The sequence below is a fragment of the Rhinatrema bivittatum genome, chromosome 10, assembly GCF_901001135.1.
Source record: "Rhinatrema bivittatum chromosome 10, aRhiBiv1.1, whole genome shotgun sequence".
In the NCBI taxonomy this organism is placed as follows: Eukaryota; Metazoa; Chordata; class Amphibia; order Gymnophiona; family Rhinatrematidae; genus Rhinatrema; species Rhinatrema bivittatum.
In genome coordinates this window covers 77847172-77866017 of record NC_042624.1, presented here as the reverse complement: position 1 = coordinate 77866017, position 18846 = coordinate 77847172, and the positions used below count along the sequence as shown (strand labels likewise).

The 18846-nt window shown below is 38.4% G+C and overlaps 1 protein-coding gene across 9 annotated transcripts in view; it reads right to left on the bottom strand.

Moving 5' to 3' along the window:
* EVI5 (ecotropic viral integration site 5) overlaps positions 1–18846 on the bottom strand; it is a 223156-nt gene that overhangs the window by 23158 nt on the left and 181152 nt on the right. For 4 of the 9 annotated variants that reach the window (XM_029618087.1, XM_029618089.1, XM_029618090.1 and 1 more), the window contains one exon: positions 4921–4980. The exons of 4 other annotated variants lie outside the window; for them this stretch is intronic. In XM_029618087.1, the coding sequence (XP_029473947.1) occupies positions 4921–4980 (60 nt within the window). Of the gene's footprint in view, positions 1–2882; positions 2919–4920; positions 4981–18846 lie in introns of those variants that run through there. One more of the 9 variants, XM_029618095.1, reaches the window with a different exon arrangement.

Below are 18846 nucleotides of genomic sequence, written 5' to 3'. Positions count from 1 at the left end.
TGCACCTCAAAGAGCCTCACAACCTTTTAAGTCTCTGCTTTTTTATAACTCCTCTAACTCCCAAGGTACCATCTAGTAGGGTGTAGCTTTAACAATTTATCTTCCTACTGTTACTCTTGGCATATATTAAGCAACATGTGTGTGTTTGTGTGTGTGTGTGGGGGGTGTGTGCATAGAAAGACATTCAAATACCTGAAATGTACAAGAGACAAACAAGGAAAGGAAAATAAAAGTTCTACAGACCATAGTAAAGGTGACTCAGGAAAAACATAAGGAAATATTTCCTTATAAGGGTGGCAAATAAATAGATCATTCCAATGCAGGTAGCAGATGCCAAAACGTATCAGATTTAAAGAAAGCATGAGATGAAGGATCCAAAGAGGAAGAAAGTGTGATGCTGGAGATCAATTATGGTCTGCAGTATTGCAAAAGAAGTAAAAATAGGCAGGCTGGATGGACCCTAAGACCATATCTGTTGTCCTGTTCTGTTCAGTTTTTTTTAATTCAATATACCGCCTTTCATATTTAAAATATTACCAGCCTATCTACAATTTTAAGTGGTGCTCAAATTTAACATCCATAATTATAATACGTAAAACATAAGGCATTATTCACATAAATAAAACAGTCATAAAAGATAGTATATCATTTCCCTACTTCAAGAATTATTAGCAACATCATTATGTCATGTCAGCGTGTTCTGTACTATTTCACATACTGAAGGATGTTTGGAAATAAGGCTTTTACCATTTTCTAAAATTTCAATTAACTAGTTTCTGCTTTCAGACACCCTGGCAATGAGTTCCAAATAAGAGGACCTTGTATGTAGAAAAGCTTATCATGTGACTAACCAATTTAATGGAAGGCACAACCAGTAATAATTGGGAGCTGGATCTTAAGGCCCTAGAAGACTGGTATAGCTTTAACATGTAATTAAAGCCACTTGAAGCCAGCCATATCACAAATCAAAGCAACTTACATAATTACAAAATATATCATAACAAAAAACATTTACATAATTATAGCAAAACAAACTGTAACTATCACCACAAAACATATCTAGGGACTGTTTTCAGTTTTCGTTTTATTTTCCCTGGGAATTTATCAGCATTTATAATAATGAACACGAGAGAAAAAAGTGCAAAAAAAAGTGTCTCACAAATTGTTCTCCTCTTTATTTAGTTACGATAAACACTGAAATTCCAAGAGAAAATTAAAAAAACTGAACACAAAGGTCTATAAACATATCAAATAAAATAAGCAAAGCATAAAATCTCTCTACTCAGTCTAAAGAAATACATCACACAAATATTAATACTGAAGTACATACTTTACCCATCATAAAAACAAACTTCCTCCATCATAATATGACTAAAATAAAAATAACCCCCCCCCCCCCCCACACACACACATTGCCTACCATCCAGATCTTAATACCCTTCATAAATTTCTCATAGTCGGGTTACTTGTGTAAGTTAGAGGGCAATGAATTCCATTAACAGGGGGCCCTGATAACTGAAGACTCCCTGTCTAGAGCATTCTATTCTCATTTTGCTCGGGCCTGGCAGCCTAAGAAATCTTGAGCCAAATGCAGAACTCCGCTAGACATGTAAGGAAACAGGTCTGCTATTTAGGCTGCTCTCTAGCAAACGTTTTAAAGACCCGACCGTACAAACTATTGGAAGCCATTGCAGGAGTTCCAAACATGGCGTAACATGATCATATTTCTTTGCACCGCATAACATTTTGGCTGCAGTGTTCTGCACCAACTGCAGTCTTTTTAGCATAATGGTTGGTATGCCTTGCAAATAAAGTGTTGTAATAGTCCAACTGATTAAGGATGTACTTCTGTACCTGGATGTTACAGGGTTAAACTAATTAGATTTTCCATATAGGAAGCATTTTAAAGAGCTTCTTTACTCCCGATGGACCAGAAGCACTAACAAGTTTTGCTTATTTTGTTTTTTATAGGAGAAATGCCTTCGTTCATCTGGTCCAAAATCTTTAAAAATCAAAAGTTAACACAATGTTCAATTGTTCCTCTCTCTGGAAACATTACCAAAAACCCAGACTGAAGAATTGTAAATGTGACAGTTAAAAGCTAAAATGAAATGTGCAAGCCAGTAGGCTTTCAGTGAATCAGAACAGGAAACTGATATAAAGCGATCAGCGTTAGGTCATGACTTCTGGATCTGTATAATACATAGCGGTAAATTAGGGGGTTGATCTGTGGCTGTGTAACAAGTCAGTTTTGAAATCTTACAGCAAATAGGTGAAGTATTAGTAACACAGAGTAGATAAAGAATACATATAGCTCAGAACCGCAATTAGACGGAAAATGAAGACAGTTCTATTAAGATACCAAGCTCAGCTCACTCCTACCTTTTTGTGTTCTAAAAGAATTGCTTTAAACTACTGAAACTGAATTCTAGTCACAAAAAAACCAAAACCATACTGTTGTAACTAAGGATGTACATCTTTCTTGAGGCATACATACAGCAATTACAGGAAACTTCAGTTCACACTTTTTTCACTTAACATTTTAAAAAAAGGTGTCACTAAATGTATTTAATCTCAATTTGCCCAGTTCAGCAACCTTTAAGGGGTACTTCCTGTTGAAGTGTCTCTTTTCTAACACAATCATTTGAGGGTTCTTTAACATTTAATGTGCAGTCAGGTACTTACCATATCAGCTACAAACCGATTTTTAGAAAATCAATCAAATGAAAGCTATAAGTCCTATTGTCTGCGTGTGGTTGGCAGCGAATACAATCATGAAGCTGAAAGTTACCTCCAAGCTATTTCCACCACTCCTGCAACTCTCCCTGCTACAGGCTGGCCCTGCTGTCTCTGAGGCCACTTGTTTGAGATTGACAAATCCTGATGATACTCTTCTCCTAAAAACTCCTTCTGGGTTCCTAAGATCCAGTTTCTTGGGTTACAATTAATGTAATAGTTTTACTAAGTCATATTCCTAATTTAATTTAAACAAACATTTATGGCCTGTACTATCCTATGACAACATGGAAACATGTATTATAAAAAGGTAGCATAAAATAAGTACAAATATAAAATATCAAACAATATTATATACCTAAAATACATAAAAATTAAACATAGTAGAAAATTTATAAAACAAAACTTACTAAAGGAATTCACTCTGATTGCCAGGGTTTGTGCTAAAAATGCCTGAATGGCTCAACTTCTCTCCTTTGAAGATTAAACACATTATTGTACATATTGTATATACTTGCTAATTTTGTTTATATCTCCCCCCCCCCCTCAATTACTCTCTTGTTAACATGTTATATTTGTTCGACGTAATGCGCCATCCCAGGCGTCTGTTTGCGTTACACTGTGAACCGATGTGATATCACTGATGAATGTCTGTATATAAAAACTTTTAAATAAATAAATAAATAAATAAATAAATCAGAGGAAAACTTGTTGGTAAACATTTCCCAAAAATGTTCATATATATTCTCATTTCTGATCTTATAGTTTATATTCAATAACATACGTTAATAAAAAACCTGCTTAAAAGAATGCATTTAAGTTTTTGTTTTTTTTTTAAGTTTTATTACACAATTGTTTGCACAATTCGACTGGCAGTTTGTTACAAAGTGTTGCACTTGCTACAGAAAAAAAGCTTCTCTGCAGTCGACTAAACAGATCATTTTATAGCTCGGAACATCTAAAACATTGACCCTCAGATCTTAAATTCCTCACTGGATAATGTAGTTTTAAAAGAGAGTAGATACAAGGGAGGGACATCTTCACTCAGTACAAAATTCATCATAACAACCACCTCACACTGAATTCGAAAACTGACAGGTAACCAGTGCAAAAAGTTTAGAACAGTAGTAACTTCCCCACCCCCAGTTACCCAAAACCACTATCCCTCTATTTATCTAATCAGGAAAAGAACATAGGAAACTGGTCCCTTTTTAACCCTCATTTTAAACTGAAATAAGCCAGCCAAATCTCCAACTGTAGCTGACACCTAACCCAGAACAAGCAACCATCAAGGCAAGACTTGGTGCTTCTATCAAGAAATAGACCAAAAGAAAGATGCCCCTTAAACACTTCCTACAATCCCTAGCCACCCATCCAAAAACCCTCACCTACCCTTTAACCCAGGTAACAACAGCAGTGACCTCCTCCTATAACCACTCTCTTTTACAACCACCCCCAACCTATCCCACTCAGTTTCCTTTATATCCCAACAATGACGACAACAACAAGAAAAAGAAAACAAGGAGCAGCAACAAATATCCAAAAAAGCAGTAAGTGAATCCAGCCAAGATGCCTCCAAATTGGGTACACATTGAGTGTTATTAGGCTCTGCCCTGGCTCGCCACAGGAACACACTGCCAGCCAGACTGTATGATAAGGAGACTCTCTAATCTCATATGGATCGTTCAGCAAGTGACAAGGATAGCACAACAAGGCATTTCCTCATCAGGTCAAGCATCATGGGTTTAAAAAGGGACAAAATATAATCTAAATAATCCATAAAAAAAGAAAAAAGTAAATAAGAACAAACCCCCAAAAATAGGGCACATTGTTGGAAGGGATGTGCACCACAGGTCTCTAGAGACACCCTGTCCGAACTTTCTCTGCTCCACTGCATCGTAAATGTCGTCAAAACAGCCAAAATTAGATAAAGTCTTAAGGGAAAAGTGCCAACAAGCCAACAGTACTTTGAATACTGTAAGATAGTCAATAAAATGGCTGGAATGTGACTATCATCTCTGGTTGTGTATTGAGTGATGTATGTATTTTACCAGCTAGCTTTTCTATGACCCCCTTGATGGTGTCCACAAGACCAGGGGAGCTATCAGAGTCCAAGAGACTAATCCCCTTCATCTGAGGCCTGCTCTGCTCAAGCTGTTTTCTTATCCATTAGACTTTTCTTACCAAGTCTCTTAGGCAAGGATGACTGTTCAGAATACATCTCTGGTGAAGACCATTTGACTGCTTCATGAGATATAAAGATAAAAAAAATATAGTGCAGGATTATTGAAAAAAATGTTTATATGAGCATGGCTGATTACAATTTTTTTTTAAATTAAATTTATTGATAGATGGTTGATTATAATTTACCCTATTCAGTCTATGATAGGGAAGGGTCAATATGAGGAAAAACATTGATCAAACTTCTAGGGAAATATGGTTAAGTTTAACACATAGGTCAAAAAATGGCATGCAAAAAGTTTTTCTACGGTGGTAATAGGAATGAAATTGTTAAATGTTCGAATCATCAGGTAGGTCATTTTTTACCTCCTGTTTTGTTAGTATTCTGAGAACAAACATTCTGTACGACAAATTCAAACTTTGCCAATCCCTTGATTTGATCATTATTTATTTCTATTTATGGTGATTTAAAATATTGTTATGATGTAATCTATTTATTAATGCTGTTAGTTTACATGATGTGTTTTAGTTGTATGTAGTATTTGTAATGTTGAATATGGATGTTTTACTATCCATACAGTAAAGTTCGTGGGAGAACCGGTGCTCCGAGGCGAGCACCCGCTCTCCTGGGCGCGCGCGATTCAGTATTTAAATTAGGGCCCGCGCTAATAAGGAGGTGCTAGTGACACTAGCGCGTCCTTAGTGCCTCCTTATTGGCAGAAGCGGCGGCTGTCAGCGGGTCTGACAGCCAACGCTTAATTTTACCAGCATTGGTGGTCGAACCCGCTGACAGTCGGCAAAATTGAGCGTCCATTTTCCAACCCGCAGGATGATTTAAAAAAAATTTTTTTTAAGAAGATTTTTTATTTTGGGGGCCTCCAACTTAATATCGCTATGATATTAAGTCAGAAAGTGTACAGAAAAGCAGTTTTTTCTGCTTTTCTGTACACTTTCCCGGTGCAGTCTGAAATTATGGTAACTTCTGCCATTCAGGCCAATACAGAACGGTGCGGTCTGCCAAGCGCACTGTTAGCCCCCATTTGGCCGCACGTTTTTGACGTGCTATTATTATCCCTTATACAGTAAGGGGTAATAGCGCGTGGAAAACACGCTGCCAACCCCCCTGAAACGAATAGCTCATCACATGCAAATGCATGTTGATGAGCCTATTAGGTAATCACCCGCAATACAGAAAACAAAATGTGCAGCCAAGCCGCACATTTTACTCTCAGAAATTAACTCCAGCCAAAGCCAGGAGTTAATTTCAGACGGCACTGGGCAAGTGTACAGAAAAGCAGAAAAAACTGCTTATCTGTACACCCTCTGACTTAATATCATAGCGATATTAAGTTGGAGGCCCCCCCCAAAAAAAATCTTCTTAAAAATAAAAAATCTGCCCATGGGTTGGAAAATGGACGCTCAATCTTGCCGGTGTCCGTGTTCCGAACCCGTAGCTGTTAGCGGGTTTGCCAACCGATGCCAGTAAAATTAAGCGTCTGCTGTCAGACCCGCTGGCTTCCGCCAATAAGGAGGCGCTAGGGATGTGTTAGTCTCCCTAGCGCCTCCTTATTAGCGCGGGCCCTAATTTAAATACTGAATCGCACGCCCAGGAGAGGTGCCTGTATGGGCCTGTTTGGCTGGAGTTAATTTCTGAGAGTAAAATGTGCGGCTTGGCTCCACATTTTACTTTCTGTATTGCGGGTGACTACCTAATAGGCCCATCAACATGCATTTGCATGTGATGAGTGCTATTATTTTGGGGGGGGGGGGGGGGGGGGTGTTGGCCGCGCGTTTTCCACGTGCTATTACTCCTTAGTGTATAAGGGGTAATAATAGCGCGTCAAAAACGTGCTGCCAAACGGGGGCTAATGGTGCACTCGGCTGAGTGCACCGTTCTGTATTGGCCTGAATTGATCTGCACTGATTATTATTAGAATTATGGAATATAAGAATAAATAAATAAGTCAGAGGAAAATGACAACACCTGAAATGGCCTATCAGAGGAGGTGGCAAAGGCCAGTATTTCAAGAGATTCTGGGCATGCCTGGGACTAATATGGAGGGCAGAAGTAGGAGAGAGGTTGAAAGCTCAGGTAAAAAACATGGGGAAAGAGCTGGTTTAGGATTGCATATGAAAATGTATAAGGAAAAACCCTATGAATCTTTAATTGTGTTTGTCTTCTGATCTTTTTTATGTTCTCTGTCCACACCATATCCCTGACCTTATAATGAAGAGCTACCATTCTGGACTTCTGTTTATTCTTTGGGTTTTTTTTTATAGTTCTCATTACAAATGAATTTAAATTTCCTGCATTTGCCCAGTCTCTCACCATAGGGACCTTGGAATGGCCTCTCCCAATCATATGCAAGCAAGGATGGAATATGCCATAGTTGGCATAGAATGGGGTCATATTCAGGCATTATTAAAGCAAATTCCTCTATGGAAAATAAGATAATCGAGACCTCTTGCTGGAAGCTGCAAAAGCAAGGAGGTACTGCTTCAAGGTCTGGCTCACCCACTGACTGGCTATTAATTTGTTTACAGTAACTTATTTTCTGCCTATTTCCCAAAGTACTGTTCTAGGCAGATTACAAAAGAAAAATAAAATAGACATACAAACACATAATGATAAATATAGAATTTTAAAACTGCATCATCTGCTCATGGAACTGGAAAAGCCTCTCAAAACAAATGAGAATTTCTGAAAAAGCTTATAATCCTGCTGTTAATGTCAAGGGAAGCTTATTCTACAAAACAGGAGCCAGTCTAGAAAAGGCTCAAAGGCAAGTTTCCTTCAGTAACATAGCTTTAATATTCAAGACTGCTAGCAACAGTGTAACTGAAGATCGCAGTACCAGTCAAATAAGCTTTTTAAAAATAGGCAAGGCCCTCTTCATGTAGCATGCAGAAAATTGTCAAAATCTAACTTCTTCCTCTGCTCTATCGGGAGCTAGAGAAGGGTTTGCAACACTGGAGAAATGCGCTCTCTAAGAGTGCAGCCTGAAACCACTCTGATTGCTGCATTCAATAAAAGTTGCAAAGCTCACAGTTTACAATCTGGCAAACAGACTGTAAACTTTATAAATAGTTGTCAATTCAAAGGTTTGTATAACTGATCTAAAGTCATATTTATCTAAGTCGTACTTTAATTTTTGTAGTTTTTGCAATTTAAAAAACCCAGATCTAATTACCCTCTTCACCTGAGGATGAAAGGTAAAAGCTGAAGCAATATGAAACTTTACATTTCTTAGATTCAGAAAATGAAATTACAGAACCCTCAAATACTCGAAAAAGGGGGCAGGTGTGAAAGAGCAAGAAATTCATACAAGCTCAGGTTTGAGACATTCAGCAGAAAAATATTCCCTCATCCAAAGGTTTATTTCCTGTAGGGCTTTAGAAACATGGGTAAGAGTGGCATCTATAGCAATACAGATAGGGAGAACAATAGCATGTGATCAGCAAACACTTCAAAGAAAATCCCTAATTCTTGCAATTTATCACAGAGGGGCCACAAATAAATATTACATAACACTGCTGACAAGGAAACTTGTGACATGCTCCACTGTACTAAAACCCAAGATGAGGATTGCTGACCCAACCTTACCTGTTGAGAACATCCTGACAAAAATGAAAAACCAGCAGCTAACTGTACCTCCGATCCACATTTCTTCTAATTGCCTTAACAAAATGGGGTGGACACAGAGTTACAGGCCACTGACATATCCAACTTCACTGGAATAACTGAATGTCCTTGATTCAATTCCCTTAAAACAAATCAGTAACAGAAGTCAGAGTGTCTGTGCTGTGGCTTACATGGAATCCATACTGATGTTCATTTAGAATCTGCTTATTTAGAAAAATCTAGCAGCTGTGTCAACACCACTTTTTCCAAAACCTACAATAAAGATGGAATAGAGATAGATCTATAACTTGAAGGCTCAGGAGAAGCTATCATTCTTTAAAACTGAACGCACAATTATTCTTTTGAATTGATCTGGAACTACGGCATTTCCTCTGTTAAAAAGAGATTGACCAAAGATTTGATAATCCCTAAAATGTTGTCCTTCAAACAGTGTAAAACCCACAAGGAACAGCTATCCAGAAGGCTAAAAGCTGACTTCAGTTTTACCAAAGCTGCTTAAACTTAAGTAGAAGAAACATTTTGAAAGCAATTCCATCGCGACACAGACATCTTAATTAAATTTCCTTCAATGTCATTAAGAGGAATACCAACAAGCAGCTTAAGAACATGCCATACTGGGTCAGACCACGGGTCCATCAAGCCCAGCATCCTGTTTCCAACAGTGGCCAATCCAGGCCATAAGAACCTGGCAAGTACCCAAAAACTAAGTCTATTCCATGCTACTGTCGCTAGTTATAGCAGTGGCTATTTTCTAAGTCAACTTAATTAATAGCAGGTAATGGACTTCTCCTCCAAGAACTTATCCAATCATTTTTTAAACACAGCTACACTAACTACATCCTCTGGCAACAAATTCCAGAGTTTAATTGTGCGTTGAGTGAAAAAGAACTTTCTCTGATTAGTTTTAAATGTGTTACATGCTAACTTCATGGCGTGCCCCCTAGTCTATTTTCCAAAAGAGTAAATAACTGATTCACAATAACCAGTTCTAGACTTCTCATGATTTTAAACACCTCTATCATATCCCCCCCTCAGCCATCTTCTACAAGCTGAAGAGTCCTAACCTCTTTAGTCTTTCTTCATAGGGGAGCTGTTCCATTCCATTTATCATTTTGGTCACCCTTCTCTGTACCTTCTCCATCGCAACTATATCTTTTTTGAGATGTGGTGCTTTTCTGTTTGCTTTTTTGAATGCCGCAGCACACTGAACCGACGATTTCAATGTGTTATCCACTATGACGCCTAGATCTCTTTCTTGGGTGGTAACTCCTAATATGGAGCCCAACATTGTGTAACTATAGCATGGGTTATTTTTCCCTATATGCATCTCCTTGCACTTATCCACATTAAATTTCATCTGCCATTTTGATGCCCAATTTTCCAGTCTCACAAGGTCTTCCTGCAATTTCTCACAATCTGCTTGTGATTTAACTACTCTGAACAATTTTGTATCTGCAAATTTGATTACCTCACTTGTATTTCTTTCCAGATCATTTATAAATATATTGAAAAATACAGGTCCCAATACAGATCCCTGAGGCACTCTACTGCCCACTCCCTTCCACTGAGAAAATTGTCCATTTAATCCTACTCTGTTTCCTGTCTTTTAGCCAGTTTGTAATCCATGAAAGGACATCGCCACCTATCCCATGACTTTTTAGTTTTCCTAGAAGCCTCTTATGAAGAACTTTGTCAAATGCCTTCTGAAAATCCAAATATACTACATCTACCGGTTCACCTTTTCCTACATGTTTATTAACTCCTACAAAAAAGTGAAGCAGATTTGTGAGGCAAGACTTGCCTTGGATAAAGCCATGCTAACTTAGTTCCATTAAACCATGTCTTTCGATATGTTCTCTGATTTTGATGCTTAGAACACTTTCCACTATTTTTCCTGGCACTGAAGTCAAACTTAACTGGTCTGTAGTTTCCCGGATCGCCCCTGGAGCCCTTTTTAAATATTGGTGTTACATTAGCCACCCTCCAGTCTTCAGGTACAATGGATGATTTTAATGATAGGTTACAAATTTTTACTAATAGGTCTGAAATTTCATTTTTTAGTTCCTTCAGAACCCTGTTGTGTATACCATCCGGTCCAGGTGATTTACTACTCTTCAGTTTGTCAATCAGGCCTACCACATCTTCTAGGTTCACTGTGATTTGGTTCAGTCCATCTGAATCTTTACAAGTCTGTTACCTTATCTGTAGAGTATGGGGCAAACAACTCCCAATCCAGAGGTTCCTGATTACCTGCACTTCTTGGAGGGTCAGTTAATCTAGACACACATTAAAATAATTCTTGGGGAGAAATTCAGACGATTAATATCACACAACTACTTCTACTTTCAAACTCTAATCTATCTGTTAATCTAGCAGTATGAAATGACTGGTGGCAGAATTAGATTATTTCCGCCATTTTCTCTTTTCACGTCACATGGCCCTCTTTTTCTCTAATAAAGAGGCGTTAAACCATGGAACCCAAAGTCTATTCACATTAGAAACCAACTTCTGAAAAGCAGCAACTTTATCAATAACTGAAGATAATACAACTGTTAATGAATAGGTTAGTAATGTTGACGTCATAAATCAGCTGATCTTTCAGAGTTCCATTCTCCTTCAAATTAAGCCAGATCAATTTCTCCCCTAATTTAATTTTTCTCTCTCTGTCACCTCAGACACAGGATTTGTTTTCCCTGGTACAAATTTAATACTCATTAGAAAATGGTCAGACTATAAAAGCTTTTCTACTTGTAAATCAGAAATTAAAATTCTCTCCCACTAAATCTACTAGAAATAAAAGCAAATCCAAGGTTATTCTCAAACCAACTGCTGAAACAGAATCTAAAAATTCCTTAACCTGACTAGATGAACTACAGTCTACATGAACATTAAAATCCCCAACCAACAAAAAACTTTGAAAATATAGACAATGAAGTAATAAAATCAATAATCCCACTTAAGTGCCCACTCTCACGCTGCAAGATGATAAACTATCCCAATTGCCTACATATTTAAAGATACAATTAAGATTTCCCTGCCTCGGCCCATTTGGTGAGGAGAACATTTTATTGGCAGAGTTTCACAATAAATAAAACTGCTCCACTCTTCCATCCTAATCTAGTTTGCTGGTAATAAGCATAATTGCCCCAGATAGATTTGATTCAAGGGCATGGTATCTGACTCAGAATGCCATGACTCTCAAAATATCAGGTTTCAAATCAAACAATACAATAATCTTACTTCCAACAGAACAGGTGTTAATGTACATTGAGAGCAAAGTCAGGGAAAGACTCCCAATTCTGGATTCAATAAATACCAGATTAGATAAAAAAGAACCCTAGAAATTGATCTACTGCAGCCCAAACATGTGTTTACCCATTCCCTCAATTACTGGAATTGAATTAATACCTTTCACAATAAGCAAACTAAAGCTGTAAACACCCCCCCCAAAAAAAAACAACCAACCCCATATTAAACCCATATAAAATAGAGTCCAAATACAAAGATTCAAAGGTTCAAGCGAAGGAGCAAGCAAAGGGGCCGGCCCTTTGCTAGCGGGCCTACTATCGACGTGGTCCTTTTAGCCATCTGATCATTGTATCCTTCTGGTGCTGTCACAGTGGGGAGGTGGAGCTGGTAGGTTCTGGGAAATATCAGCGATGAACAAACTTGCAGCAATAATAACAGGTAAAAGTGCATCCAGTGCAGGTTTTTAAAATGCTTAATGCAAACAAAGGGCACAGTCACAGTCGGTATGGCCTTCTAGTGGCCTGGTTGTAGTGTCCTTCTAATGGCGTCAACAGGGTGGGGCTGATAGGCTCCAGGATATACCAGTGACAAACAAAACTCGCAGCAATAATAGGTAAAGGTGCACCTAGAGCAGGTTTTTGAAGTGCTTAAGAGCAAACAGCAGATAAGTGCAAACAGATTCCCAGGAGTCTCAGCAGCTCCTGCTAAGAGTATGATGGTCAATGTGATACTCAATCTGATACTATGTATGATGGGAGAATTGTAATCTCACTATTTCTCCAAAAATAGTCTTGCTGTTACAGGGGCAACTGGAGACATGCTATTGCGTGATGAAAGGCAGAGTTGCTTACCTGTAACATGCACTCTGAGGACAGCAGGATGCCAATCCTCCACAGATGGGTGACATCATCGGATGGAGCCTGGCCTGGAACTTTGATCTCAAAGATTCTACAGCATTCAAACATACCCTACTGAGCACGTGCAGCTGTAGTTATTACCCTGCCCCCTAGGCAGAGTCCCTCAGACCATGATATAGCTAATACATGGAAAAAACAACTCCTGGGCAATCAAGTGGGTTTTGTGAGGCCTGGCAGCTTGCTGTCCTCAAAGAATACTTGTTACAGGTAAGCAACTTTGCTTTCTCCGAGGACAAGCAAGATGGCAGTCCCCACACTTGGGTCAATCCTTATCTAGAGGCTGCCCAAAACAGGACAAAGTGGGGAACTTTAAAAAATGGTGCCATTCGCCTGAAGGATGTTGCCAAAGTTCATGTTTAATGTTTTTTTGGGTTTGCAAACAAACCAAACAAACAAAAAAAAACAAACCCCCAAATATGAAATGAACCAACAAACAAAAAATCAAATGAAAAATTTGGGGCTGCACATATCTACTCCTTTTTCTCTGGAAGACCACATAGTGTAACAATAGGAGGAAAGTATTCTAAATCCCTTCCAATCTTTTGCTGCTGTATGGTGTCCCACAGGGGTCTGTGCTGACCTCCATCGTTTGTTAATCTACTCCTTTTAGGGACACTGCCGACGTCTCTGGGAGTTTTCTATAGAATTTACACAGATAATGCTATGTAGATTGACTGGCTCAACACAATAAGCAGGAAAAATATTCAGAGGGAAAAAAAAAGTTTCCCCCTTCCCACGCTTTCAAGAACCTCTCTAGTTGGCCAGGATGATTTAAAAAAAATAATAATTATATCCCTGCATATCTGTACTACATTTTAGTGGAAACCTAAGGAAAAAATGAGCTCCCAACAGGACAGTCCATTGTTCTAACATCAAACAAGGGCTTCTACTTACTCTAGGTGACTTTATGGAGATCAGAGAAAAGCTCAATGTCCACTTCCTGTCAAGTTCTAAGCAAAATGTCACTAGGGCATTAGCTCTGACTATTCTCTCCTCCTAAGAGGTGTCCAGGCAGGACATTATGAACAGAGTGCATGAAGAAAACCAAGCTATCCTCCTCTCTCAATTGCCCTTTGCTTAAGGGATGGCAAGTAATATAATCTAGAAAGAGATGAATGACTGGTGGAGGAAATTTTTACATTTGTTATTTTATTTTTTTTTTTTTAAATATTTCCAGTGGAACAATAGAGATATGGAGAAAGAAATTCACAAACCTAGACTCCTTTCTGCGAGTCACATTTCTGAGTTCTCAGCTTTGTTGTGCAAAGCTTGTGTTGCCCTAATGAGAGCACACTCTGTGGCTTGCAGGGCACATCAAACATCATGCATGCGATCCCCTAGCCCAGGGAATGGCAACCTTTGTGAAGTAGTGTGCCAAGATTTAAACTGAGGGGAGGTAATTCTGGTCTGAGTGCCACAAGCTAGTTGGCACTCTGATCCACCGAGAAGGCTCACACAACTCTTGAATATTTAATTTAACTGACAATATCAATTAACATTTTCAAGTTCTGCAAAAATATGATTGAAACTTTTTTCTTCACATAAAAACAAAATTATTAAAAAGGAGTAGAGAAAAACGTCTCACTCCCGCCCTCACTCCTTAACCCCCTCCTCGCCAATACACCCCTCATTAGGAAAACAGAACCAGCCAGGAAGCTATGGATCCCTGCACAGAAACTACACACTAGATAGAATAGTTCACCTGTGTCACACATGCAGAACTGCACCAAACACAGAATAAAAGTGACTATAAAAAAGTAACATGCAGACAAAAACTGAACTGGAAACTGTAACAATCCAGTACAACAATGGGAAAAACAAACACCATGCCTCACAATACATCAAACAAAATTAAGAAATATAAATCATCATAAAACCATACCAATAAAAATAGAAATTTTTCATAACTATGAATAACTTCCAATAATTAAAAACTTGAACAAATTTTTACGAAGCTTCCAACCACCAATAAAATATTTCAACACAGAAACATCCAATAATTAAAACTTCTAGGATAAAAAGAAAATGCTCTCCATACTGGGAAACCTTTGATTTCCAGTCACCCCTTCAATTGTCAAATTATTTTGGGTGGGAAAGTGTACAGAAAAACTCCCCCCTCCACACATGCAATCAGGCCCACATGCTCCGCCTCCCCCACACATGCAAACAGGCCCACATGCTCCCCCCTCTCCACACATGCAAACAGGCCCACATGCTCCCCCCTCTCTACACATGCAATCACATACACACGTGCTCTCTATTTGCAGGTAGGCTGGTTTGGTGGCAGTGATTGACTGCTGGCTGAGCTGGTGATATGTAGTGCAGGCTGGTCTTGAGATTAACAGACACCAAGAGACCTTCCCTCCCACCTCCCAGCAATCTCTGGTTCATTTATTACCCCCCCCTCACTTCCCCCCCCCCCATCCATAGTGAGCCCCAGTTAATTTCCTTCCCTTCCTCCTCCCCCCCACTTCCACAGCGATGTTTAGTTCATTTTCTCCCTCTCTCCCTGCCCTCCCTCCACCCACAGAGGTCCCCATTTCATTAACCCACTCCAATGGCAATCCCCAGTTCATTACCACCACCCACCCCATGGTGATCCCCAGTTTTTTTTTAAAACTGACTCCCTCTCTAGCCCAAATCTTCACTCAATCATAACCCTATCCTAAAAGAGGAGAAAGATGATAGCCTTGCAGCTCCTCAGATGCTTCCTCCTCCCCTGTGGAGTCTCTAGGTCATGTGGTTCAATTCTTGTCCCCAAAATATATTGGGGAAAATTAAAATGCCAAGGATTGATGAAGGATTGCAATAAGTGGAATAGGAGATAACCTATCTGCCAACATGTTCTGTGTTTCTATGCATTTTATTTATTTTTTAATAATTTTGTTATCGGACCAGTGCGGTACTCTAAGACTTAACATTGAAACCACTGAAATAGGCCATATTAAGTGGTTAATGTAAAGAATTCAATTTAAGATTTCATAAATAAGACTTTTTTCAATTATTGAAGTACTATGAGAGGAATGCACACAAAGCATTAAAGGAAGTGGTAAGTTTTGTATGGGACATCTCCAGTGTCCAGAAGCATACAAGTTCTAACTGCAGGACAACAAGAGCACTGTAGTTTCAGTCCTTGCATTGCATGGTCAGAACAGAACTAGCTGAAATCACCCAAGCTAAAATATCAATTGATCCATGCTGATATTTTTCTACAGTGCAGTAGAAAGTACAAGATTTTTGACTCTCAAGAACAGACAAAGAAAGATCATGCTGTTACTTATTCCAAAAAGCCAAACACCAGGTCATTCTTTTATGGCATGAAAGTTTTTTAAGCTCTGCATACTAGATAGATATACTAAGTCTGCTACATTAAGATTGGGCGTTTGGAAACCACATGACCCTATGAATGCTATCTTATCATATCACAAGTTCCTCTGACTGACCACAACCACTTAAATCAGACACAGCCAGCAGAAACTCAGGAGCTTTAACACGTACAAGCAAAGTGACAACATTTTTAGCTACCCAGTAACCCTTGAATAGCTTTGCTTGTGGGGAGTGCAAATCTGATTGTCTCTTCTTCCCCAACTGTGCTTGTAAGATAGGGTGAAAAAAAGGACAGCACATGATTTACTGGAGTAGAAACTTCAAACCACAATGTTTTAGTAAATCTGAAACTTATCTCAGTTTATTTGCATTATTTTTATAAAAGGCTTTCATGAGGCCTTATCTGGAATTTAGGACACAGTTTTGGACACCTCAAAGACTTTGCTGAGTTTTATTCACATCCAGAAAATAGAGACTAAGGGCGGATAAAACTGTAAAGGCATTTCAGAGGACCCTAGAAAGACTTGCATGAGGTGCTTTTGAGTGCAAATATGATAGCTTGAAACAGGAGCTAAAATAAAACAACTACGGGGAAGCCCATGTATCATATAGTTGATAAGGCTGTAAAAGAACAGTATATCAGATTTAACTGAGGAAAATTTGAGAGATATTTTAAATATCTATATATACACATACATACAGCATATATGTATAAAGAATATTTGTTGAGTTTAGATTTATTAAAAGTTAACTGATGGTTTTAGTGCATGTGTGAGAATGGGGTGACTGGGTGAGTACAATGTAATGGTTGTTATAAGTTTTAGGGGTTTAATTCTACATGAATATTCATTGCAAGTAAAAATGTATTAAATAAAAATAATTCTGTTAGACGAGAGGGGTTTTATTATTTATTTAAAGAGTAATTACTTTTATGGCTTTTCCTATAAAGAAGTTTCTACATGCTAATAAGAACATAAGAAAATGCCATACTGGGTCAGACCAAGGGTCCATCAAGCCCAGCATCCTGTTTCCAACAGTGGCCAATCAAGGCCATAAGAACCTGGCAAGTACCCAAAAACTAAGTCTATTCCATATAACCATTGCTAATGGAGGTGGCTATTCTCTAAGTGAACTTAATAGCAGGTAATGGACTTCTCCTCCAAGAACTTATCCAATCCTTTTTTAAACACAGCTATACTAACTGCACTAACCACATCCTCTGGCAACAAATTCCAGAGTTTAATTGTGCGTTGAGTAAAAAAGAACTTTCTCCGATTAGTTTTAAATGTGCCCCATGCTAACTTCATGGAGTGCCCCCCCTAGTCTTTCTACTGTTATATATATACTGTTACTATGAATTGGAACATTAACTCCATATATCTATTACATACAATATACAAAAGCTTTTGAAACTATAAAACAAAATTTAATTCGCCTTTTTGCATAATATATTAAAATATTATCAAAATATAACTGGCTAGCATTGACCAATACTGTAGAATGTTTACCATAAAAGATCTTTTTAGTTCAAAGTCCATCTCAAAACACTCCATAAGATTATTCAAATGTTTATTTGAAGATCTCGTGTTGCTAACTTGATAACCACTGCTTTAATAGGCTTTAACACAACCCATAATTGAAAAGTCTATTGTATTGTAAATATCATCTTAGTTTTATTTCGATGAACTCAGACCCAAAGGCTTCAAGGGATCTAAATAATCTTTATATTGCCCTGCAAACACTGTCTTCTTATATTGTTTCAAACAAATTCATATCACCCAACGCTCATTCATTATAGTTTGTATGCCCACTGATAGATTCACATGAGTTATAACATCAGCTTTGATCATGGTGGCACTCACTCACTGCAATTTGATATATTTTAAACTAATCTATAAACTAGTAGTGGGTCAAATAGCTGCATCAAGAATGGGAGTCCAGAAAACCTGAAGGAAGACTAAAAATGCTAGTAAAATGCCTTTTGTTAAGAACTTCGCTTAGTAGCATGTGCTAGTTCTGAGCTTCACTGAACTAGTGCTTCTGGGAGCAAGCCTGACTTTCTACTCTGTAGGACAGGGATGGTATACAACAGTAGTTCTGGTCATGCTGGAAAGGGTTATGGAGGTAAGCCTCTCTACTCCAAGGAAGGAGAAGGTTGTAGAGACACTGAGGTGAATTTTCAAACTGTTTTGCATGAAAGTAGCCTCTACTCGCGCATTCTGTAAAAGTCCAAAATACATGTGTATTTTCACTTTCGTGAGTATGCATGTCTGTGTAAAAAAAAAAAAAAAAAAAAGGCAGTCTAGGGGCGTTTCAGGGAGGTGCCAACATGTACGCATTTAAGTTACTCTTTTAAAAGACACGCACTTAGATTTGCCAACGTACTTGCATATTTTCTGATGTAAATGATATTGTGTTTATTGGGTAGTACTGACTGGTTGGGAGGTCTGCATAGAAACATAGAAATGACGGCAGAAGACGACCAAACGGCCCATCCAGTCTGCCCAGCAAGCTTCGCACTTTTTTTTTCTCTTGGCTCTTAGTAACCTTTTGGTTCTATTTCCCTTCCACCCCCACCATTAATGCAGAGAGCAGTGTTGGAACTGCATCTAAGTGAAATATCTAGCTTAATTACTTAGGGGTAGTAACCGCCACAATAAGCAAGCTACACCCATGCTTATTTGTTTACCCAGACATTTAGGGTCACAACCAAGGACTGAATATAAACAACCAAGGACTGAATGTAATTCAGTCCTTGGTTGTTTATATATAGATCCACTTTTCTTCATTCCC